This window comes from Chiloscyllium plagiosum, unplaced genomic scaffold, assembly GCF_037043375.1.
Source record: "Chiloscyllium plagiosum isolate Xiang-an unplaced genomic scaffold, Cpla_swu_hap1 HiC_scaffold_5, whole genome shotgun sequence".
In the NCBI taxonomy this organism is placed as follows: Eukaryota; Metazoa; Chordata; class Chondrichthyes; order Orectolobiformes; family Hemiscylliidae; genus Chiloscyllium; species Chiloscyllium plagiosum.
The window spans coordinates 70,359,387-70,385,024 of record NW_028270143.1 but is presented as its reverse complement, the minus strand read 5'-3'; the positions used below and the strand labels follow the sequence as shown (position 1 = coordinate 70,385,024).

General features: G+C 39.1%; 1 protein-coding gene across 6 annotated transcripts in view; it reads left to right on the top strand.

Moving 5' to 3' along the window:
* satb1b (SATB homeobox 1b) overlaps positions 1 to 25,638 on the top strand; it is a 132,452-nt gene that overhangs the window by 32,957 nt on the left and 73,857 nt on the right. For all 6 annotated transcript variants that reach the window (XM_087987291.1, XM_087987295.1, XM_087987290.1 and 3 more), the window contains 2 exons: positions 3,369 to 3,480; positions 13,484 to 13,947. In XM_087987291.1, the coding sequence (XP_087843417.1) occupies positions 3,369 to 3,480; positions 13,484 to 13,947 (576 nt within the window). The remainder of the gene's footprint in view (positions 1 to 3,368; positions 3,481 to 13,483; positions 13,948 to 25,638) is intronic.

Here is a 25,638-nt window from a genome sequence, read left to right as displayed (position 1 = left end):
AAATACAATTGTTTTCTTTTGACAGAAATGGAAAGAAATGCAGTACCTGATAACCAGTTGTGTCTTCGATGCCTGTTTTGTTTAATTAAATTTCATTTCGGCTATTAGGCAGTATATTGTGTCCCTCAAGACCCTTATTTAGGTCATCTTATAAAATTTGGCATCTAATCATTAATTTATTTTCAGTGTATTGTAGACAGAGCATGAGTGCAATTTAGCCTAGGACTCGAAATCATGTAAGGTTTTAAGATCTGCTAATATTCAATCAGCTGCATGGTCATATAATAAGGAACCTACCAAAAAGAACTTAAATGTTTTTGACGTTTTGCACGTTCATTAACTTTGAAATTGCAGATCAATTAAAATATATCAATGTTAGACATTTCCGTCAAGTATATTATTTATCCTGTTGAAATTAATTTATCCTGAAATACTTTCAAACTATATGCTTTTTAAAATTCTTGCACTGAGTAGCCTTCAAAATAACAACAGAAAATATTGGAAATACTGACCAAGGGAAAGTTAAGTTCTATTAGATAGGAAAATAGCTAATGTAACTCCTTTATTGAAAGAGGTCAGGAATCTAAAAGTAGGAAACTATAGGCTAGTTAGCTCCGCCCTGTCACAGGGAAGATGTTAGAACCTATTATTAAATGCGATATGTAGAGGTGCCGAAGACCTGATGAAGAAGCAGTGCTTCAAAAGCCTGTGATTGGACTATAGCAGCGTTAGAAAAGTTATAAAATTTAGAAAAGTTGAAAGTAATCAAGCAGAGTCAACATGGTTTTGTGAAAGGAAGATCTGGTTTAGATCATTTATTACAGTTCCTTGCAGATGTAACATGTGATGTAGTTAAGGGGGACTGGTGGATGTGCTGTTTCTGAGTTTCTGGAAATATCTGTTGAGGTGCCACATCAATGGTTATTGTGAAATGTAAAAACTCAGTGTAGGGTGTGTTGTACTTGGCAGAGATAAAAGATTGGAGATGGAAATGTGTTGCTGGAAAAGCGCAGCAGGTCAGGCAGCATCCTGAAGAAGGGCTAATGCCCGAAACGTCGATTCTCCTGTTCCCTGGATGCTGCCTGACCTGCTGCGCTTTTCCAGCAACACATTTCCATCTCTGATCTCCAGCATCTGCAGACCTCACTTTCTCCTCAGAGATAAAAGATTGACTACCAAATAGGAAATAGAGAAGAGACCCAATTGGATAATTTTCTGGTGGGTAAGATGTATGAATGGTGTGCCACAAGGATCAATTCTGGGGCTCAATCTTTTGCAATTTATATAAATGGCCTTGAAGAGGATGAAGGTATGATTGTTATATTTGCTAATGACACAAAGGTTGGTGGCAATGTAAGTTGCCAAGAGGAAATATTGAAGGTTACAAAGTGACATAGATGGGTAAAGTGAGTGTGCAAAGATCTGGGAAATGGAGTATATTGTGGGGAAAATGTCAAGTTCTCCATTTTGTCAGGAAGGAGAAAAAAGAAGCATATTATCGAAATAGTGAGGGATTACGTAACTCTGAGATATAGTGGGATCTGGGTGTACAAGTATATAAATAATAAAAGGTTAGTATGTAAATCTAGCTAATTACTTGGAAAGCTATTAGATTGTTTTGTGTTTATTGTGAGAAGATTTGTGTATAAAATTAAGAACGGTTGTATAGGGCAATTTAGAAAATCAGAAGTGACTTGATTGAAACATATAAGATTCTGAGGTGTCTTGACAGAGTGCGTGTGCAAAAGATATTTCCTCTTGTAAGAGAATCTAGAGCTAAGGGTCACTGTAAGGGGTTGTCTGTTGGAACTCTGTTCCTCAAAAGGCGGTGGAAACAGAATCTTTGAATACGTTAAAGGCAGATATAGACCTTTGATAAGGAGAAAGTGAGGACTGCTGATGCTGGAGAGTCAGAGTCGAAAAGTGTGGCAGGGGAAAAGTACAGCAGGTCAGGCAGCATCCAAGGAGCAGGAGAGTAGATGTTTTGGGCATAAGCCGTTCAGGACCTTTGATAAGCAAAGGAATGAAAGGTTATTGTGGATAGGCAAGAACTTGGAGTAATCAGATCAGCCATGATCTTATTCAGTGGCAGAGCAGACCCATGGGGCCAATTGGCCTACACCTGCTCCTAATTCAGATGTTTGTGAGAAAACAGAGTTAATGCTTCAGGTCTCGTGATCTCTCATCAGGACAGTTCTGATGAAAGGAAAGGTCACAGATCTGAAATGTTAATTCTGTTTTTCTCTGCACAGATGCTTCCATGACCTTGAGTATTTTTTATAGCATTTTCCATCTTTCTTTCAAGTTTCCAGTATCTGCAATATTTTGCTTGGTGACAGTTTGGGTTTTTTAATACATTTTTGTAAGATTTTCATATTTGTATTTCTCTGCTTTTCATTTCATTTCACTATCATTTTAAATAGTGTCTTCTCTCAAACAAGAGGATTACAGTACAATGGTCTGTTATGAAAATACAAAACTCTTGGAGACAAGGTTAATAACTGAGAGCTCACAATGTTGAATATTGTTTAATTGACCTTTTTTTATATACACTTTTTCACCCCAGAGTAAAATACAACTTCCAGCTTTCACCCATACACTTAACGCAGTCAAACATAGAGAGTAATCTCGTTTTAATTTAAAAACAGTTTTTAAAGCTTATTGTTTAAGGCAGTTCTTTAATTGATTTCACAGGAAAAGTGAAGCAATATAAAATTAATCTAATTTGATAAAGAAATATATGTTCTCATTTAGATTAATTCTGTGCAAATTGTTCAAATATGGCAATATGGAATTCTTCTGTATTAACCCATAGCCTGAATAAATAGTCTTGTAGAAATTAATCATATTATAAGGAAATGTACTCTTTGTCTTGAAGGCTGAGTAAGTACAGCCTGGAAGTTGATTGAAACTCACAGCTAATTGATATACCATCTGTTAAGCCTGAAATTATTACTGTATATGAATGTACTGTTTCAATCAGAATGGGCTTGATTTGTGGTGTCTGATTCTTCTAAAAGTTATGTACATTTGCAAAAAAGTTGTAAATATAATAATTATATAATATTAGATTTCTCATTTTTTACGATTTCTGTAAATATTTTGTAATCCACTGTGAGAAACTGATTTTACAATGATCAAATCAATTATGAAGAAAGAAATTTATTCAAAAGGAGACAGAAAAATTAGAAGTTTTTTTTAGTTAAATAATGATTTTAAGTTAGATTTACTTTGGAAGTAAAGCATCAAGTGGAAGCATTTTCTTTTATTATTTTCATTGCCTTAAAAATTTGAGGAAATATATACCTCAAACTTAAATCAGCTTTAATTTTTTGTTACTGACTGATGATTTTGTTTTCATAATGCAGAGTATGATTTCCTCCATTGTAAACAGCACTTACTATGCAAATGTATCAGCAGCAAAATGTCAAGAATTTGGAAGATGGTATAAACATTTTAAGAAGACAAAAGATATGATTGGTAAGCAAGGAAAACTCCTAATCTGTTCATTATGTTGGTAATAGTGGGCACATACTTTTTCCGTAAGTGACAAACATCATGCCTTTGTCTGTTTAGATAAAGCAATTTTAATTACTTGCACAATTATCTCAAAATATTTTTAGCTGAATCGTTGAAGACAGATGACATGCTAATTACTTAAAAATAAAAATTAGGAGATTTGGAATTTAATTGCAAAAATGTGAACTACTTGTGATAGTGTACAGATATGCGATTCCAGATAACCATCAGCTAAACTCCTGTTCTAATTATTTGTATCAACAGTGATATTGAGATGTCTTAATCTGTAGAATATAATTTTAACCTTGAGAACATGATCATTATTTAAAATTAAGTAACATTTTAATTCATCACCTGAAGTTTGTGAATGAGTGCCTGAAATGCAAATTCCAGCATGAAAAATGCTCTTTCCCCTTTAGAAATGTGAGAGATCAGATTCAGACAATGCAGATCACATGCACTACAAATGAAGGTATTTGTCTGATGTTGTGTTATAGAACCACTGTCATGACTGTATCAATGTCTAACCTTGATGGTAGCAGCACCACACTTGACCTTATAGAATGCTTATTGTCAGCACTTGTACGAAAGTGAATGTAGAAGTTCTGTTATCTAGTATTGTCAATCCTGCACCCTTGAGACCAAAAGAGTGGAACATCAGAATAGTGAATTGAAGGGGCATTAGTTCAAGTGCTCCATGGTCTAAAATAACACTGGTTTAGACACTATGGTGAGATAATGAAAAACCCTCCAGAAATTATGACATTTTCTCTGTAGTAAATTTTGTCCATTTTTTGTATTATTCTGAGCAACTCAGAACTGATATTTTTATAGTAATTATTTCTCATAGCCTCAATATTATTCATCAGAGTGCTGAACTACAAGAGGAAAATTACCGTATTAGGACCAAGAGGTGAAGCAACACTTTTCAGAATAATTCACAGCCAAAATGATCATTGTTAACAACTGGAATCAGCAATTATGATGAAAAAATGATTGCAGATGCTTTTTCAGAATCAAACCCCAAGGGTATTGCATAACGCACAGTAAATAAATTATGTGGACATTTTCTATCTGAAGTGAAGCAACAGCGAATTTTCCGATAATTCAGTAAAATAGCAGTATTTTAATTTAAAAAAAGAGAAAGTACTTTTGGCTATGCTTAAGCTATCAGGAAAAGGGAGAAAATATTCTGACAGTTAGCACCCTAAAAGGGATATTAAAACCCAAAATATCGCTCATCAGTAATTCATGGGGGTTGCAGGAAGACCTTTGTATAAATACAGTGACATTATGAAAGTAATGCACATATGTTTTGTCAGTAATTGTTTGTGCTTGGAGTTCCAGATTAATAAATAAGTGAAGGTGGCATAAAAAAGATGAAGTTCTTTGCTGGATCTAGAATGATAATGTGTAGTACTTTTTACCGTTAACCATTTAGTTCACAGAAAGGGCTTTTGGGCTTTTGCCTGAAAATGTTCTAATGTGGCTTGAAAATATTGATGTAATCCAAATCCTGACTTCTCATTCAGGATTTCTAAATTTCACCATTCTGGGAGGATTTTATGAAGCCAGTAATAGCAAGAAATGCAGCATGTGGAGTGATTGGGATATGGAATTTCAATTTTCTGATGATGAGTTAAGATGCAGAGATAAAATCAGAAGTACGTTTGTGGCATTTCAGACCTCACACCGGCCTGTGGGGTTTGCACTTGCAATGTAGCAGGACATGCATTCACATGACATGCATTGCCTAAAATGTACTTCCAATCATGTCCTGCCTGCAAAATAAAGTAAGTGGCTCATGGGAACCTTGTCATTCCTGGTTCATGTTTGTTTAAGAGTGTTGTGCATCAATTGGCATTGTGCAGCTGACAATGAGGTCAATGGTTTTCCTTGGTGAACTTTTTGGAACAGGGAGGGGAGGAGGAAAATGGCAGGCTCAGGACCAACAAAGTTGAATCAGTGGTCGGGTGGGATGGCATGTGGAGTGTGGTCAGGGACTTCTAGGGAGGGATCCAAGGGACACCAGAACGTGGGATGGGGGCCATACAAAAGTGAAGTGGAAATATCCTGGTTATGAATGGCTGGAGCTAATCAGTCAATATAAATAAATGAAAAACTAAATGAGTGGTGTCAACACTGATCAATTGTAGGTCCATCTCAGGGTGTTAGCTGGCAGAATCCTTAAAGAGGTTTGAATTTACCTGTAACAGGTACAGACTGAGTATGGGGAGAAAGTGAGGTCTGCAGATGCTGGAGATCAGAGCTGAAAATGTGTTGCTGGAAAAGCGCAGCAGGTCAGGCAGCATCCAGGGAACAGGAGAATCGACGTTTTGGGCATAAGCCCGAAGATTCCTGAAGAAGGGTTTATGCCCGAAACGTCGATTCTCCTGTTCCCTGGATGCTGCCTGACCTGCTGCGCTTTTCCAGCAACATATTTTCAGCACAGACTGAGTATGATCTTGGACAATGTTGTTTATATTGCAAAGGGAAGACCAGCTGAACCTGCAAGTTCAGCAAAGTCCCACAAAATGAAAAGTACAACACTGCACACTTAAAAGAACATCTGAGAGTGAATGCAAATCAAATGGTTGTTCCTTCCACAATATAGGATGTCCTTAACTTCCCTATCAGTGCCGAACATGAGGCATGCCAATTGATTTAATTTATTGATCTCTACAAATACTAGTGATGCACACCTGAATAAAGTGAAACCCCATATAATGTGAAATATTTATAATGGAATTTAAATTTGAAAAAGTACTTGAGTCACCTTTATGCTTACAATTCATATACTAATAGCAATGGAGTGGGGCAGAAAGCCTCAGGCCCACACTTACAGCCCACCCACAGCTGCAGCATTGCAAACTGATGGCATGTTTCACCACAGAAAAGCTTTCCAATTGTGGAATTGCAAGGGTATCCCATACATGCTGCTTATGCATTAATTTTAATTGTAATGGTGTGGAAAATGAAAAAAAAAAGGAAGGGAACAGAAATGAGATACCCTTCCAGTCCATTGTCAGTATTGGCAAAGCCCCACCCTCTGAATTTGCTGGATCTCAAATGGTACAATTGATATGATTGGTAAATCCAGGTAAGACCTCGTTACAATCCCTGCCCTGACAGAGATGCCCACCCACATTTCATAGTTAAACCTAACTGGAGACCAAAAGGTTTTGGAAATGCACAGATTCCTCAGTAGTTCCCACAGTCCACTTTGTATGCTATTTTGAAGATGGTGGTAATGGCAGCATCCCTGAGATCAGCAGTGATTTCCTCTTTGTCCCAGATTTTCAAGAATAGTTGATGGAGGGTTGATGGAGAGTTGATGGAGCATGTGGGTGGCACGGTGGCACAGTGGTTAGCACTGCTGCTTCACAGCGCCAGAGACCCGGGTTCAATTCCCACCTCAGGTAACTCTCTGTGTGTCTGCCCCGCGTCTGCGTGGGTTTCCTCCGGGTGCTCCGGTTTCCTCCCACAGTCCAAAAATGTGCAGGTTAGGTGAATTGGCCATGCTGAATTGCCCGTCGTGTTAGGTGAAGGGGTAAATGTAGGAGAATGGGTCTGGTGGGTTACGCTTCGGTGGGTGGTGTGGACTTGTTGGGCCAAAGGGCCTGTTTCCACACTGTAAGTAATCTAAGTAATCTAATCTAATCTAAACTGTGAAGATGGGAGGTAAGCTTTACTCTCCTAAATTCACTGGAATCCTGTCTGCTTCTTCAGCTTTTCCATTCTTCGTATGTCTAACGGTGGCTTCAAATTCTACCATATGAGAAGGGCATCTAGGGCCATCTTTGATGGGGAGTTGAGGACTTGCTCAAACATATCTTCATCAATGACTCTATTCTGGTTTAGGAGTTCTTTGAAGCATTCTCTCCATTGGAAGCTGATGATTCTTCTGTCTCTTAAAAGGGTTCCATCCTTACTCCACACCAATTTGAAACCAAGAGTGTTGTCTCCTTGAATTACCATGGAGGCAATGAAGAAGCCCTGGGTGTCATGCTTGTTAGCAAGGATGTACAGTTCCTTAGCTTTCTCAGTCTAACATTGCTTCTTGATTTCCCTTGCTTTTCTTTGTAACTCCACCATTGCTGTTTGATGAGCTCTCCTGTCTGCCTCGTTAGTAATATTGCTTTGCCAGCCATGGAGATCTTCCCCCTTTCTTGTCAATCACATCTTAGATGATGTGATAATTCTTGTTGAGCCAGTTTTGGTGTTTTCTGATCTTGTAGCTAATGGTTTATTCACAATGTGAGGTGATGGCTGTCTTCAGCTCTGTCCATATTTCCTCCACTCCATTTAAATTTTGTGAAGACATTGTTGGAAGTTCAACAGTCTGCTTGGCTCTTGAATCCACTTAATGTTGAGCATTTATCTGAACTGTTTCTTTGTTTTCAGCTGCTTCCAGTGACATTTGATGGACATTAAGGAGCAGATGAGCCAGTGGTCTGTACAACAGCTGTCTGCACTGGTCATCATTTTGGTTAATGAAGATGTCCTTTAGGTCTCAGGGTCAAATGATGACGTAGTCAATCATGTGCCAGTGTCTTGATTGTGAATATCTCCAAGAAGTCTTGACCTTGTCTTTTTGGTTAAACAGCGTGTTGGTGATGACCAGCTGGTGTTCTGTACATTTGGTGAGCAGGAGAATCCAATTGGTGCTGCAATTGCCAACTTCTTCGTTTCCAATAGTTTATTTTCAGAGTTGGGATTCCTTTCCAACCTTGGCATTGATGTCTCAAAGGAGGATCATTTTCTCTTCCTTAGGGATGTTGGTGACTATGGTGTCCAGAGTAGAATAGAAGCCCCTATTCATGTTCATCTGTAGCATCAAGAGTTGGACAGCAGGCATTCAGGACCATTGTCTGCTGGTTAATGGCAAGTTGGAGTTCGAGAGTTGTGAGGCAATCATTGATGCCAACCAGCAGCTCACAGTCAATTGGCAAGTTCATTCTTGATAATAAATCAAATTCCATGCATCCTGGGCTGATCCTCAGGTTTTCCTGTCCAGGTGAAGGTCTAACCACCACTTTCTTCCCTCAGCTGCCCTTCATCTGTAGTGTCAATGTTGAAGTGCCTGAGGCAAATAGGGCAGTTCTTCTTTCTGAATGACTGTTTTGCTCATTGTCCATGAGGGATCATACATTCCTTGTTTTCAAGATTAATTATCACTTTGGTTTACAGACTGCAGGTAGATAGACCCGCTGGATTTGGTTTACCATCCAGGTTGATGAGGAATCAGACTATTTTTTACAACACCTTTTCAATCCCCTTCCTCATGTGGGGTGAGCAGAATGTGGGGTGACCTGAAGAGGACTGCTCAGTCATGAAGAAAACTGTTGAAACATTCTGCTGTTCCTATTTCAAGGCGTAATGACAGAGTCACACTCTGCCTACAAGCCAGCGTGATGCTAGGGGCTTTCAGGTTTCACAATCCTGTGTCTGTCGCCTTGGGGTGTGTGTGTGTGTACGCGCGCGCGCACTGGGGTGGGGGGGGAGGTCTAATCTCTAACCTTGCATAGGGAATCTTTTAATGTGGGATTGCTGTTGCACATCAACAGACACACGATCCTTGACAGAAGGAAGATCCAGTTCCAGGTAAGGAAACCTTAATGACTGGGGATCTCTCTACTACTGCTGCAGCCTTCATCCATCATTGCAAATGATGATATCACACAGGCTTCTTTTACCTGGATCACCATTTTGTATTGCACTTTGTCTGGTTCCTTCCCTCCCATCTAATGTCATGGCTGGCCATGCTAGGAGTCGAGAATCCCTGCTGGTATTGCTCTCAGGATCAAAGGAACACTCAAGCCTCTCCACCACAGCAAAGTGACATTCCATGGTTCCTCATAATCCTCAACTCCTCACTATCTTCAAAGATATATCTACCTCTTCTTCAAATACTTGGTGATCTAGCTTTCCCAATATTCTGTGGTTGAGAATTCCAGACACTTGCTACTCTCTGGGAAAAGAAATTCTTTCACATCCCAGTCTTAAACAAAATTCTATAACATCCTGTGAAGGAATTAAAAACAAAACCTGACTTGTTTAGTCATTCTTGATTAACCATCCCAACACCCTGTTCAGTTGTAACAAGACATTCTTGTGTTTTAAACCCCAACCACCTGCTACAAAGGCGAAAATTCCATTTGTCTTAATCATTTGCTGCACCTACATGCTAACTTGTGTAGCATGCATAAGAAAACCCAGATCCCTCTGTGCTTTTGTTTATTGGAGTCTGTTTCAATTTAAATAATAGTGTGTCTTTGGTTCTTTCTTCCAAAGTGCATGACCCCACACTTTCATACATTAAACTCCATCTGCCAAGTTTTTGCCCACTTACATCGCCTATCTAAATCCCCTTGCAGACCTCTTGTGTCCTCATCGCAACGTGCTGTCCCACTTATATTTGTATATTCAGCAAAGTTGGATGCATTATACTCTGGATTCTCCTCAAGTCATTAGAATAGGGAGTAAACAATTGAGGCCCTACAACTGATCCTTGTTGCTGTCCTGACTCTGTTTTCTATCTTCAGTTCCCAATTCATGCTATACATTACTCTCAATACCATGAGCTCTGACCTTGTGCAATAACCTTTATGTGGCACATTATTGAATACCTTCTGGAAGTCCACATGAACTCCATGTAGTGGCTTTCTTTTATCTTTATTTTTTATCAACCCTTTATGCAATATTTCCACCATCTCATTGGATGAACATTGCCTGAACTGGAGAAGGAATAGCTATAAAAGAGTCAGCCATTTTGAGCTTCTCCGACAAGCTCAGGTGGAGGACATTCACAAACTGCACTAACAAATGAACACTTAATGGAAGAAATCCTTCAATTAATTTAGTAGTTCCTAAACTTATCTTAAAAGCAACCTATCACCCTTGTACAGATGCAAAGAATCAGCTGAAGATTTAGACCTCACTACATTTCTGAAGGTTTATTTCAAGCGGTGGAAAGAACATTCAAAACCCCGGATGATCCACTTACCCTATCTTCAAACAACACCTGCTCCATCTGTGAACTCAGCATTGGACTGGATAGTTACCTCAGGAGCCACAACTCTGAAGTAGAAGGAAGTGATTCTTAGGTCTGGAGTACTGCCTAGGAAGGTGATGGCGAGAGGACATGCTTTAATTAGACATGGAAATTATGTTGTGAGGGGCTAGAGTGAAATGTAAAATAAGATCAGTGGCAAAGTGTGAAAATCATAGGCCAGAAAAGTAAGGAAGAAATTGTATATGGTTCAAAGTTTCAGATATATGGGACAGTAGAATAAGGTTCTAGGGAACTGAAATTAAGCAAGTGCAGGTTTAGAGAAGGAAGAATAGTGGGATGGAGGCATATTGACAGAGCAGATGGAGTTGGTAAGTGAAACAGGTTTGATAGGTGAGGTGTGTTGAGTAAGGAGAGCATAATAAAAGGCCAGATGAAAGTCAGGGATTCAAGTGTCTGGCCTGGAAGTATCTAGATTCGGCCAGTGAGATAGATGTTGTTGTCTTGGGAACAGCATTTGCTTAATCAAGAGAGTTTGACAAAGGGAACTGCAGAGGACATCATAGTTGGAAGTAGTAACTCCGGTATAGTTAGTCCAGACAGGTCAAGGTTTAGATGGACTTGAAATGAGGTTTAGAGGACACAGAGGAAATTAGAAAGAGGTGAGGGGAAAAGAATGGAAAATAGACACAGAAGAGGAAGAGGACAAGGAATGAAAAGCAAGGGAAATTTTAATATGCCAGTTTTGCAAAATGCAGTCAGTCTCAGGGAAAGCTCTTGATTGCTGATATATTAGAAACTAAAATTGGTGGGGAAATGAGAGTTTAATGGAATTAACATCCGAGCATGGGCTGAAAGGTGGGGTGGGGGTCTTACGATAGTAACGGAAAGAGTACCAGCCATCTTCCTGCCATTGTGCTAGTGAAGGTGGTAGACACCCCTCCTGTCCAAAAGTCAAATGAACTGTTTAAATGGCCAATTTGCATCTTTCCTCACTGCTGGCAGTACCTGGTAGCTACGTGGGAGATGGGGAAGCTTTCTATTTGAGCACGCTTTCACCCACAGAAGGAATTGCCACCTCCTTGTCAACAGCACAGGGTTTCAACCTCTCTGTCCTCACTATGTGGGTCCCTACAGTGAGAGGACAAAGTGCTGATGAAGGGCTTATGCCTGAAACATTGATTCTCCTGCTCTTCGGTTGCTGCCTTAACCTGCTGTGCTTTTCCAGCACCACATGTTTCGCCTCTACAGTGAGAACAAAGTTCTGGTCGGCGAGCTAGCTAACCTGTCAGTAACTTGCAAGGTTGGAAGCCCATGGAATAAAAGCTTTGCTGCATCAGGGGCAATGGAACTCAGGCTTTGGTCACACTGGGGAGAATATGGGTCAAGACTATGGCTTGGTCTCAAGTTAGCAATATCAAGGTCAAAGACCCATGAGGAGCTTGCACTGCAGGGAGCAGGACCAAAAATACACAGCTGGGAGAGTTTGATACAGAATAACTACCAGAGTAGGACAGTACAGTCTTCATCACTTTTTTAAAACAAATGGTTTATTTTTAATCCTTGCAACCTGAAAATAATCCTGGGGGAATTCAAATAAATTCTGTTCCAGTGTCTGCTGAGCAGGGACACTCTTAGGGAGGGGCAAGGAGAAGAGAATGTTCCTGTGAGATGAACAGTAAGTACCATTATCTGGAAATTTAAAGCACACACAATTACTGTTAAAGGCAATAAATGAATTCAAAGGCCTGGAATTTCCACTTGTCTTTGTTTGTGTTTTGTTACAACTAACACAAAAGATTTTAAAGATTTGAAAATAAACTTTAAAAACATATTCTGCTGAGTGCAACTTGCGATTCTACGGTTTTTTGTCTTGGTTAAAAAGGAATTCAGACTAAAAGTAGGTGACTCCCACAAAACAGCTCCTCCCGCCTGGGTAAATTAATTACCGTTGGGAGTCTCCACTAATTGTGCCTGTTTGCAGACTTTTGGATAGGCTCTGAAAATTTAGCTGAATCCTTTGGGTTCAAAGACGCCAATAGGAATGTTTTAAAATGTTATGAATGTTTTTTTTTAAATGATATAAAATGTTTATTTCTTGTGATGAGCCAATCTTCAGCGGAGTTATTCAAACATTATCATGTTATTGCTCTTAAATATATAAATTAAAGCTAATTAAAGACATTTTTAAAAATACATTTTAATTTTAAGCTCTGGTTCTTGGCAGCTTGGTGTTTTGCTAATGCATCTGAGCAGAAACGTGGAGGAAGGGGAGCACTCCAGCATGGTGCAGTTTTAGATTCAATTTGCACTGGAACTGCAAATTACATTTAAAGGAGAGATTCTACTTCAAGTTAAAGAGTACATGATAACAGAAATTCAAAGAGATAGATTTGAAATGATTTCAATCCTTCCCATTCTTTATGTGATCATTCGAACATTTTGTTGACTGTGTATAGTTGTCTTTCTTAGTGGTTCCTCAGTGAAAGTAAATTGACCCATTTTCCTCTGGCTTGATTCACATATTTTATGCCCTTTCAAATAGGGTTCAGTATGAGTGTTATTCATATGAGGTATGAACCAATCCGTTACAAGACATTTGCACATATGCAGATATGACATTGAAGGGTGAGCTTGATGCTCGGGTTGTGATGGACAAATTATTAGACTCTGCCTGTTTATGTAATATTCAATTGTTAGTAAATAGCAGATATCCCATTGTAAGAAGGTGCCCGTAGAGTTATAGAACAGTGACATAATACATATGCATGGCCTCTTTTATTGGTTGCCTCAAAGAATTGTAGAAAATTTAGTATAGTTCTATTAGTTACAGTAAAGTTTGTAATATTAATCCAAACTATAATTAATGGCAAAACATAATGAGCATTACATACAAGACTTTTACTTTTAGGGTATTCATATTTCTGAAACTTCTTTTCTTTGTTGCTCTAGCTGAAATGGAGACTATGTCTGAACTGTCTGTTTCTCAGCAAGGGACAAATCATGTTAACTTTGGATCACAAACAGTTCCTGGGAATGGTACTGAACTGCCCCAGCCACCATCACCTGCCCAGCTTCCGCATAGTGGTCAGCCTGCTACCAGGCCCCAACTTTCCAATTTGCATCCTGGACTTGTTTCGGCACCTCTTAGCCCACAGCTGGTGAATCAGCAGCTGGTTATGGCCCAGATATTAAATCAACAATTTGCTGTAAACAGACTCTTGGCACAGCAATCCCTAAATCAGCAATACCTGAACCACCCTCCTGTCAACCGGACCATTAATAAACCATTAGAACAACAAACTTCATCAAATGCTGAAGTGTCTTCCGAAATCTACCAGTGGGTTCGTGATGAGTTGAAGCGAGCAGGCATCTCCCAGGCTGTGTTTGCACGTGTGGCTTTTAATCGAACTCAGGTAAGACAAAAACATTCTACTCTGTTGTATACTTAGCATTGCTGGTGCTGCCATTGCCGGAATCGATATGGTTCAGTTTGATTCAATTAAATTCTTGACGAGCTAATGTAGAGAAATGCCTTACTTTTCTAAAAGTTAGAACAGACTAGAGATCTTTGTGGATTCATTGATTTGCAGAATATGATGTACTTATTTTGGAAGATATAAAGCTTGGCAGCCCATGTTCTCGTGCACATAAATAGACAACATTAAAGTATTGATTACAGGATATTCATGAATATCTTTCTGAAGGACTAACAACATTTATTTCACCTTCTTTTGCAATTTATTTAAATTCATCTTAGAATAAGTAAAGACTTTAAAATCAGTTTGAGCTATTCTAGTAGTGCTGCACAGACCTAATAAATACTTCTTATGTACAATGCCCTGGTTATTAGTGAAGACGTTTTCTAGTTCCTCATACTAATCTGTTTAAATGTCTTTTTACTTCATGTTTGAGTTAATATTGTTAATTTGTTTGTAATCCATTAACAAGCCTGAAAAATTTATACATCTTTTGAGAGATAAACATTTCTTCCCATTTTTTGTTACTTTATTAGTGACACCAAAATTTGCAAATAAAGTAATTGGGACATGTTGGTGGGAAATGTTCACAAAGCATAATAATAACTTGTGAAACCTACAAAAAATAACATCCACAGATATTTATTCTCATATGTAGTTTTGATTTAAATGTTTTCTTAGCCTTGGTAGTAATTCAGAGCTGTTGACAATTGCAAATTCTTTTGATGATCCACACTTTAACTCGTACTTCTGAATATTTTTGGCATAAAATGGTGAGCAACTGCATCAGTTCTGTTTTTCGGCTTATGTTCACAAAGGATAATGTCTCGTTTTGTGTAACTACTTAAAAATATTTTTAAAATATATCACTGAATTTCACATTTTGGGATTGCATTATGTTTAGGATTGTAGAAAATGCTGATACCTGGGTAGTCACAAGGAAGTAATCTCATTGAATGTTTCAGATACCATTGTAAATGTTGATTGCAAAGCTCATAGTTTATATCATCCATTGCAGTCTATTGATGAATTACTTTGAAATCATTTTCATGTATCTGATATTTTAAATATCAGATATATCTATCATGGAATGAGGGAAGTTTATTGCATTTGTACCTTTTGTTTTCATTGAAGCTGATGTCATGGTGGACATGCGTGGTTCTGTCCTTTCCAGTGACTATGTGATGATGTCCTTACTAAGGAACTGATGATGGTGATAATATTAGTGAAAATTTGTTGAGTAATGTTTTATAATTGATTACCAGAAAATGAACTCAGTCTTGCAAATCGTTTCACATTATTTTAGCAAATGTGACAATGAGAGAGATATAGAGCTGAACTTAACTGAAAACAGAGGCATCTTTGGGATATGTAACAAGTTAAAGTGACAAAAATCTATTCCCCAGTCCAAACCACATGCCAGTTTCCTGAAAGCAAGACTTCAGGTAGCTGCCTTAAATAGCATATTTGATACATACCTCATTATGAGCAGCTTTTAGACCTTTACGGTTGTCTGCCTTCCCGAGCTGTGGAAATTTGCATGAGGCAAAGACTGGGTACATTCTGGAGAGAAGTGCCTGCCTTTGGGCCCAGGTGCATGCCTCAGGAGCCTCCAGGATCAGTGTCTGTCCCAATAGTTTTCTTGGCAAGATCTCTCAACTTCCATACATCCCCTAAGCTCAACCATATTTCAGTAAGATTGCTTCCATTCTTCTAAACTACAGTGAGTACAGGCACAAAGTACTCAACCTTTCCTCATAAGACAGACCCTCCATATCTGGCAGTGGCCTAGTGAACCTTTTCCATTGCCACTTTATCTTTCCTCAGATAAGAGGCCCAAAACTGTTCAGAGTATTCCAGCTGTAGTCTGATTAGTGCCTTGTATAGTTTGAGAAAAACCTTCCTACTTTTATACTCTATCCTCTTTGAAATAAAGGCCAACATTCCATTTGTCTTCCTTAATACCCACTGAGCTTGGATGCTAGTTTTTTTGTGATTCATAGCTTTCTTTTGTTCCATTGCTTTCTAAAGTTTTTCTCCATTTAGGTAATATTCAGCTCCTCTACTCCTCCTACCAAAGTGTACAACTTGATATTTTCATTTACATATTCCACCTGTCAAGTTTTTTCTCACTCCTTTAACTCATCTGTATCTCTCTGCAGACTCTATGTGTCATACTTACCAGTTGATTTGCCATGTATTTTCGTGTTATCTACAAACTTGGCTATAGAACATTAACTTTCCTCCTCTAAGTCATTAACATATATTGTAAATAATTGTGTCCGTCAAATTGATGCCTTGGAACACCACTAGTTATGGGTTACCATCTTGAAAATGCCAAGAGTGTGCTGCTAGAAAAGCACAGTCTGATGAAGGGCTTATACTCAAATGTTGATTCCCCTGCTCCTCGGATGCTGCCTGACCTGCTGTGCTTTTCCAGTGCCACATTCTCGACTCTGATCTCCAGCATTTGCAGTCCTCACTTTCTCCATCTTGAAAGTGCCCTCTTATCCCAATTTTCTAGCTTTTATTAGTTAGCTAATCCGCAATTGATGCTAACATACTACTTCCAACATGTCATATCTTATCAAGAAGCCTAATATCTGGCGTCTTATCAAATACCTTCTGAAAATCCAAATATATTACATTTACTACTTTCCCTTTATTTATCTTCAAATAGTTCTATTAAATTTGTCAAGTATGAGTTACCCTTCATGAAGCCATGCTGGCTCTGCTTAATTATCTTATGTATTTCTAAATGCTGTGCCGTTACATTCTTTATAATATTCTCTGACATTATTTCAATAACTGATGGTAAACTAACTGGCCTATAGTTACCTGCCTATTTGTCTTCTCTTGCTAGATAAAGGCAAAACAATGGCACTTTCCAATCCTTTGGGAGTTTTCCAGAATCTAAGGATTGTTGGAAGATTAATACCAGTACATTTACTATCTCTGTAGCTACTTGCTTTATTGTCCTAAGACGCATCTCTTCATGTCCAAGGGACTTATCAGTCCTTGGCCCAATTAATTTCGGTTTATTTCCTCTCTTCCTTTTGCCCCTTGACTATTTAGCAATTTTGGAGTGATGTTAGTGGCATCTAATGTGAAGACTGAAGCAAAAGTATTTATTCAACTCCTCAGTTACACCTCAGTTCCCATCAACATTGGCCTCAAATGTCCTGTGACATATCTTTGTTTAACATAATTCAACATGAATGTTTAATTCTGCCACAAGATACTGTCATGTATTATCTGACATTTGTTGTTTCAAGGATATGACTGCAGGTATGGAGTTGACATCATTAGTCAATATTATATAAATTACATCTTTACGCTTGTAATAATTTATTGTGTTTCTCGATGTCTGTCATGCTTAATGTTAGCAAGTTGTGGCACTGCACAGCCATTTTCTTTCATTGCTGTGAAGATAATTAAACAAACAAATGAAGATTATCATAAATTGTGTAATAAAACCAAAAAAGTGACAAAATAAATATACAAAAATGTGTTCTAAAATAATTATTTTCACATATTTCCATATTTTAAATTGGAAAACAGTTTTACAATGGGAAGAAAATTTTGTAATTATATAGTCCATTTCATGTCACCATTCTTTCACTGTCACTTGGTAAAAATCCTGGAATTCCCTCCCTAATAACATTTTGGGTCTGCTACAGTGTGTGGACTGCAATAGTTCAAGAAGGCAGCATATCACCACCTTCTCAAGGGCAACTAGAGATGGGCAAAACATTCTGGCCCAGCCAGTGACAGCCATATCCCACAACAGAATACAGAAAACTATCAACATCCTAAGGGTTGCCACTAATCAGAAAATGAACTGGACCAGCCACATAAGTGCTGTGTCTGTAACAGCGAGTGAAAGGCTGAGAATTCTGTGGTGCATAATTCACCTCCTTTCTTCCCAAAGCCTGTCCACTGCTTAAAAGGCACAAGTCAGGAGTGTGACAGAGTACTCTCCACTGGTTTGGTGAGCCCAGCTTCAACAACTGTCAAGAAGCTTGATACCATCTGGGACAAAGCAGCACATTTGATTGGCACCCAAACCACTGCCTTAACATTCACTCTGTTCTCTACCAATCTGCAGTGGAGTAGTGTGTACCATCTATAAAAAACAATACAATAGTCATTAAGCTTCTCTAAATTCAAAATAGACAAATTTTAATATTGAGAAAGACAAGGTCAGTAAGTCCAAGAGAATACTGCCAAATTCCCTCCAAAGCTACACATGATTCTGACTTGGATCATGTAAATGTTCCTTCATAGTAGCTCTGTCAAAACCCTTGAGCTCTGTTCCAAACAGGACGCGGTTTTCAAGAAGCCAGCTCACCCCCACCTTCTCAATAGCAATTAATGATGGGCAACAAATGCTGCTCCAACCAATAATGTTTCATATCCTGTGAACGACATGAAAAAAGTAACAATCGAAAAAGCAGCAGTGAGATAAATGATCAGTTGACCTATCAGAGATATTACTTAATTGATAAAGATAACCAGGATGCAAGGATAACTTCTCTGCTCTTTTCCAAATCATGTCTGGGAATTTTTTTACATCTGTTTGAGAATATAAATGGAGCTTGGTTTAGTATGTCATGGATGAGGCAGAACCAACCATAGTCCGTTAGGTCTTCAAGTGTTATTATCCTGAATTAATATCTATCTATTATTTAGAAGGTAACTATCGAGGGAGTATAATTTGTAATTTCAATACTGTGACAGTACTGTTACACCTGTAGATGGCTCTGTGATTGGCAGTTACAGTGTTCAATGCATGTGCTGTGACACTCTGTGCAAAACCTTCTATCTGTTGTTTTGAGACAATGGGATTTGCTGTCCATTACAATGCTAAAATATGGAGTAGGTTTGCCCTCTAAGAGTGATGAAGAGAGGTTGGAACCATGTTTGGGAACTATCCTGTGCACTGATTTTTCAAGGGGTCTATCCATTGTTGGCCATAGTGCTTGTCATCCTAGTAAAGATAATGGCAGGCTCTCAAAAATGGAGCATGCTCAGAGGCCTTCCAGCTAAGTAGCCGGTGCAGTTTCAGTAAAAGTAAGTGACGGACAGGGGCCTCAAAATGAAGCTGCCCTCTCACAACTTTAAACATGAATTTATAAAAGGACTTTGCAGTCTGACTACCACAGTGGAGGAGGAGCCCCTCTATAGGATGTCCTCTACCCAGGCAGGCAGGGAGAGCTTAGATTATGTTACTTGAGGTCACCGTGCTTCTCCAGAGCTCGATTCCCAACACCCCATATCAAATAGAAAAAAAATCAAGTTTATAGATTTAACCATGAAACCACTTCCCATTCATTGCACACCCCACCCAATGATCAGAAATTCAGGGCTGAAAAACACTGGCAACATTTTTCTTCACAAATCCTATCAGTGGTGACTGTTGTATATGTAGTAAGCAAAATTGCAAGATCAATATTTTTAAATGTTTCAGAATTTTTCTAACACTGCATACAGAGGCAATCCTCTCCTATCAAATATTAAAATGGACAGTATACCAGTGCTCTTATGGCATTATTTTCTGGTAGTCATGCTAGGCATAGGTATTCAGACCCTCAGATAGTGGTCAAAGATGCAATAGTGTTGGATTGCTTTGTTATGTTCATGTTTCTGAGTGATGTAGATGCCCATTTACCTTTTACTCATAGAGACACTGACGGCAGCATTTTCAATTTTCACCAACTGTAGGACCTTTAGTGATGTGACTTTATTTTATTCCTTCAGAGGACATGGGCGTCACTGGCCCACTTTTATTGCCTATCCCTAGTTGTACTTGACAAGGTGGTGGTGAGTTGCCCTCTTGAACTGCTGCAGTTTGTTCTTTGTTGTGAGGAATTTGATCCTCTGACACTGTGGAACAGCTTGGAGGGGAACTTGCATGGGCGTTCCCATGTAGCTGCTGTACTTGCCCTTCAAAATAGCAGTGGTTGTTGATTTGGAAGGTGTTGTCTGAGGAGCCTTGGTAAATTTCTGAAGTACATACTGCTGCTACTGAGCATTGGGAGTGAAGGTTTGTAGATGTAGTAGCAATGAAATTCATTGGTTTGTCATGCTTATTGAATATTGGTGGAGATTATTCCATCCTGACCTGTGCCTTGTAGATAGTTGCTAGGCTTTGGGGAGTCAGGAGGTGAGTTCCTTGCTGCAGGACTCCTAGCCTCTTACCTGTCATAGACACGGTATTTATACTGAATACTTCGGTTCAGTTTCTGCTCAGTGGGGGTAACCCCCAGCAATGTGGATGGTGTAGTATTCAGCAGTGCTCATGTCATTGTCAAGAGGCAGTGGTTGTAATCTTTCTTTATGGATATGGTCATGGCCTGGCAGGAATGTTACTCGTCACTTGTAACCCAAGCCTGGACATAATGCAGGTCTTGCTGCATATAGACATTGTAAAGACTGCATCAGTTCATCTTCTGTATTTTTGATCATGGACTAAAATGGGAAAATAATTGTTGAAAAATCAAAGCGATGGAAAGGATTGCTGCACTTTTTAAAAACAAGCTACCTGAAACTCAGTGCGGATGGTGTTGACACTGCTGCTTTGTTCAAGTAGCAGGGGAAATTCTTTGTAGATGGCCCAAAACCGAAGTACATATGTGCAGGTAATTAAATGGTCTATGCAATTGTGACAAGTTGTGGATTGCAGCCTGATAATAGCTCTGATTGGTTCCTGGTTTGCTAAATGCTTGTAGGTGTGAACAATACAGTGTGAAACCTTCAGACTGCTAGAAGGGCAGGTTTCTCTACAGTATAAAAAGCTGAAGTCTGAAGGAAGCCAGTGATCTTCTCCCACCAATTGCTGTAAACTCACATAAAGCAAAGAATTGCAGATGTTGGAGATCTGACCCAAACAAAAACAGAAGCTGCTGGATAAACTCAGCAGGTCTAGCAGCATCTGTGGAGAGAAAACAGAGCTAATATCTTGAGTCCCATAACCATTCTATAGAGCTCCTTTTGAAGAAGGGTCACTGGACCTGAAGCATTAGTTCTGTTTTCTCTTCATAGATGCTGCCAGACCTGTTGGGCTTCTCCAGCAGCTCCTGTTTTTGTTGTTCCAGATGCTGTAAGCTATAGTCTTTAACCATTAACAAAGAGACTATGTAGTAAGTCTACCAATTGCCCAGTGCCTTCAGCAATGCAATGAAAGAACCTGGAAAAAGGATATCCGAAGGACAGGAGTTCCTGGCAAGTAAAGGAAATATCTCAACGAACCCTTTGGGCTGGTGCTAGCGAACTATGTTTTCCCAGCTTTATTTTCCTCCACCCATAAAATGATTTGTTTTATTTTTTCTGTCTGAATGTATGTAGGGGTTTTAAAAGGGAGTTGGATTTTTAACTAGTAGAGCCATATATTGATAGTTCATTGCTGTTCGCTTCTGATTAAAGATTACTTATTTGTAATAAATAGTAGCTTTGTTCAATTACATGTACCTAGTCAGTGTTTTCTATTAACTTGATACCAACAGAGAGGTAAACTGGGGATTCTACGGACTTTTATTAAATCATTTTGTAGCCAGGAGAAGTGGGACTTGAGATTCAGTACAATTTTCCAAAAGGTTATATCGACATGAACTGTGCCACTCTCTGAAGAGTCATGAATGATGCTGCACATTGAGCAATCATCACCATTTCTGACCATATGACGAAGGGAAGGTCATTGGTAAAACAGTTTGAAATAGTTGGTGGTAAGACACTACCCTCAGGAACTCTTACAGAGATGCCCTGGAGCTGAGATGACTGACATTCAGCACTTACAATCATTTTCTTCTGTGCTTGGTATGACACTAACCAAGAGAGTTATCTGTCTGATTCCCATTGACTCTAGGTTTGCTAGAGCTCCTTGGCATTGCAATCAGTCAAATGAGGCTCAGTCAAATCAGACAGGGGCTGTCAGTCTCCCCTCCCCTCTGTCCATGTTTGAACCAAGGCTGACATGAGGTGAGGGGCTGGTTGGCACAGGCAGAATCCAAATTGAGTGTCATTGAGCAGGTTAGTGCAAATCTAGTGCTGCTGGATAGCTCTTCTGTTGATGACCCCTTAGGTCATTTTACTGATGATCCAGAACAGGTGGATGGGATGATAACTGACCAGGTTGGATTTGTCCTGCTTTTTGTTGTGGATTATATCTTAGTGATCTTTGACATTGTCCAGGTAGATGCCAATGTTGTAGCTGTAGTGGAATAGATTAGTTAGGGGCATGCCTAGTTCTGTAGCACAAGTCTTCAGTACCATTGCTGAAATATTATTAGGGCCCATAGCTTTTGCAATAACCAGCGCCTTCAGCCATTTCTTGATATCATGTCGAATTGAGTTGACTGAATACTGGCATCTGTGATTCTGGGTAGCACCAGAGGAGGCTAAAATGGACAATCTACTTATGACAGAAAATTGTTGCAAATGCTTTAGCCTTATCTTTTGCACTAATCATTGAAGTTGGGGTTTTTCTTCTTATTCACTCATGGGATGTGCACATTACTAGCAGGGTTGTTTATTGCCCACCCCTAGTTGCCCTTGAGAAGTGGACGCTGAGGTGCCTTCTTGAATGGCTGCAATCTATTTGGTAATTTTCATATTTGTGGAGCTGTCTCCTTCAATGAGCTGTTTAATTGTCTACCACCATTCATGGCTGAATGTGGAAAACTGCTTAGTTGACTCGGTGGCTCTTGTTTGGTTCAGGATAACATCAGCAGAGTGAGTTTGAATCTAGTTCTGCCTGAGGTAGACTTGCAATTTTCCTCCTTGACCTCCCCCCAAGAGTGGAAGACTATAGCAAACCACTACTGACGAAAGCACTGCCATTAAAATGGTTCAGAATGAAGCATTGGAAGATAATGAACCAAGGACCCGTCTGTGGGCAGGGTACACATGGGCTGGAATGAAGAACAATTAATGTAAAAAAAATTATTGCTGCTAAACAGTGGATGAAAAGCATGGACAGGAATGGATTTGGAAAACACGAGAGGTATTATACTGCTATTAGGTATCCTCTGCCCTCCCTCACAGTGTTCTACTGATTCTTGTTAAAACATGCACCTTACTATAACGCATTATTTGGATAGTTTCCAAGTAGTGCATTATAGCAATGGTATGCTGTACATGCTTAGTAAATTTTATCCTTCAAACAATTAACAATTTTTCATGCTTTTGATTTTCAGCTATTTTGAATTAAACCTCTTTAATGTGCATCTAAAAGTTAGCACAGACCCTGCTGCCAGTCACATGTAACCTGGGAGAAGCAAACTAACTGGTTGTTTAAGTCAGGCATTTGTTTCCCCTCCCCCTTTTGAAAGCTTTAATGTAAAGCTCACAGCAAAGAGTTTGTTTTTCTGATTTGTTTTTAAATGTTTTCAATTCAGAATTTATGATATGTGTTTCTTGTTCATCCTTGGGTAGACTGATGTTGCCAGGGTTAGTGAAATAACAAAAACAACTTATTCCAAACCAAAATTCATGCATCCAGAGCTGATTGAGGAGATGTGGGCCAATTTCTCCCTCGGGTGCAATGCACAAAGCTCTGTTAGTTAACATTTTGGTATTCCTTGACTTTCCATGGAGAAATAAATGCCCAGGGAATGTCTGCTCGATCATGTTTATCCTTCAACACATGAACACTTCCCTTTTCAATTGACTCTTGTCCATATGCTCACAGCAATGTTGGGCGTTTGTGCATTTCTCCATAATAGGCACAATCAATCTAACCATAGATAAAACAACCCTCTGTTCACTGTTTGGAAAATGAACTTTTTTGTTAGTTCCTTTATTGATAGCTCACACTGATGACCAGCTCCCAGATCTTTTTGCCGTGCTTATGTGAAATGGGAATGTTCTAGATTGGCTGAGGCTAACTAAATTTTCAATTTTATTTAATTTAAAAATCAAATGGTCTCACACTTCCTTACATTACGGGTTTCTGATTTTTTTTTGCCCATTCTGTGCTCAATGTTATTTAACTTAAAAGTATAACTCTCTATTCCTCTGTATGTTCTTGTGATAGGGAACTCTGTAACCCAAAATTGGAGACATGTGGCTGGATTTTCACAAATTTGGACCAATTCTGGAGGTCTTCAAAAATGACGAGTGGGACATAGATGCAGATGTCCTACCCCATTTCCAGCAAATGGCTAGTGGGTGGTTCAGAATAACACCAGCAAAGAGAGTTTGATTTCCATTCTGGCTGAGGTAGATTCAAAACATGCCTACTCATCCTGCCTGTGACAGTGGAAAGCTATGGCAAACCACCACTAACACAAAATACTGCCAAGGACCTATCTTTGGGAATTAATGAATGATCATTATTTTTGCTAATGGGGGAGAGGTGATGTGTAAATCAAAATTCCACAGGGTCATTTTCAAAATGTTCTGAGTTCAGTTTTGCTTTTCCAGGGATGTTAACCTGCAGTACAGAAATCACTGATTTATGGAGGAGGTATAAACACGTATGAATTGTGGAAGAAATCTATTTACGTGTGATTATCTGAAGTTATTTAATTATCCATGCCTTTCAAGATGGAGTAAAACAAGCTATAGCTGCCATTTAGAATTAAAAAGTGAATATTTGCAGTTACAGTGCATTTATTGACAGGCCATCTGGTTCAGCTATGAAAAAAATCTCGCAGTTGCAATTGCTGACCTTCATTGTTGACATGGCAGATACCACAGCTAAACTCGTTATGAATGCCTAATTAAGTTTCAAAAGCTCCAAACCACTTGTCTCTCTGAGTAGTGGTAGTGTTTAATTTGCATTTTGATTGAATTTTAAGAGACTGCAAAAGGATTAGCTGTCTTTGATGCGTTTAGTGAATAGAAGCTTATTTGCTTTTTCAGGAGATTGACTACTTAAAGCATTTAAAAAATTGGAATTGGGCTTCCTAAATGAGAGTTGAAAAATGTGATGCTTGAAAAACACAGTAGGCCAGGCAGCATCTGAGGAGCAGGAGAATCGACATTTCGGACATAAACCTTTCTTCAGGGCTTATGTCCGAAACGTCAATTCTCCTGCTCCTCAGATGCTGCCTGGCCTACTGTGTTTTTCCAGCACCACATTTTTCAACTCTGGTACTCCAGCATCTGCAGTCCTCACTTTCTCCTAGTCTTCATAAATGAGAGTTTATTTTCTGCTCAGATGTGTATAAGTGAGAGCTCTTTAGATTTGTGGAAATTCTTAATTTGTCTCCAAATCTGAGGTCTGTTTGGAGGGAATATTAAGTGAGTAGTTACAAAGGTTTCATTGAGGCATCAGGGGCATAACAATATGGAAATGACATGGGAGTATGAGGAAGCATTGGGGTTTAGGTAGTGTTGGAATGGGGGGATGAGGGTTTGTAACTACCCTGCCTCACATTCATCCATATCCATGGTTACCTTCTGTGGGCCTGACTCAATTCCTCCTTAAACCCCTCTACCCTACAGCAACATTTTCATCAGCAGAGCAATTATAATGAAGTCAGGTCTGTTGTGTCAGGAAGTTTCCCACCTCAACGGCGTATCTCCTGCCTTTGATCCCACACTCTGCAAATTACATCACATAGTTTTAAGCTATTGACATTATTTTAACTAGGATATGGTCACTAAATCATTTTGGAATAATGG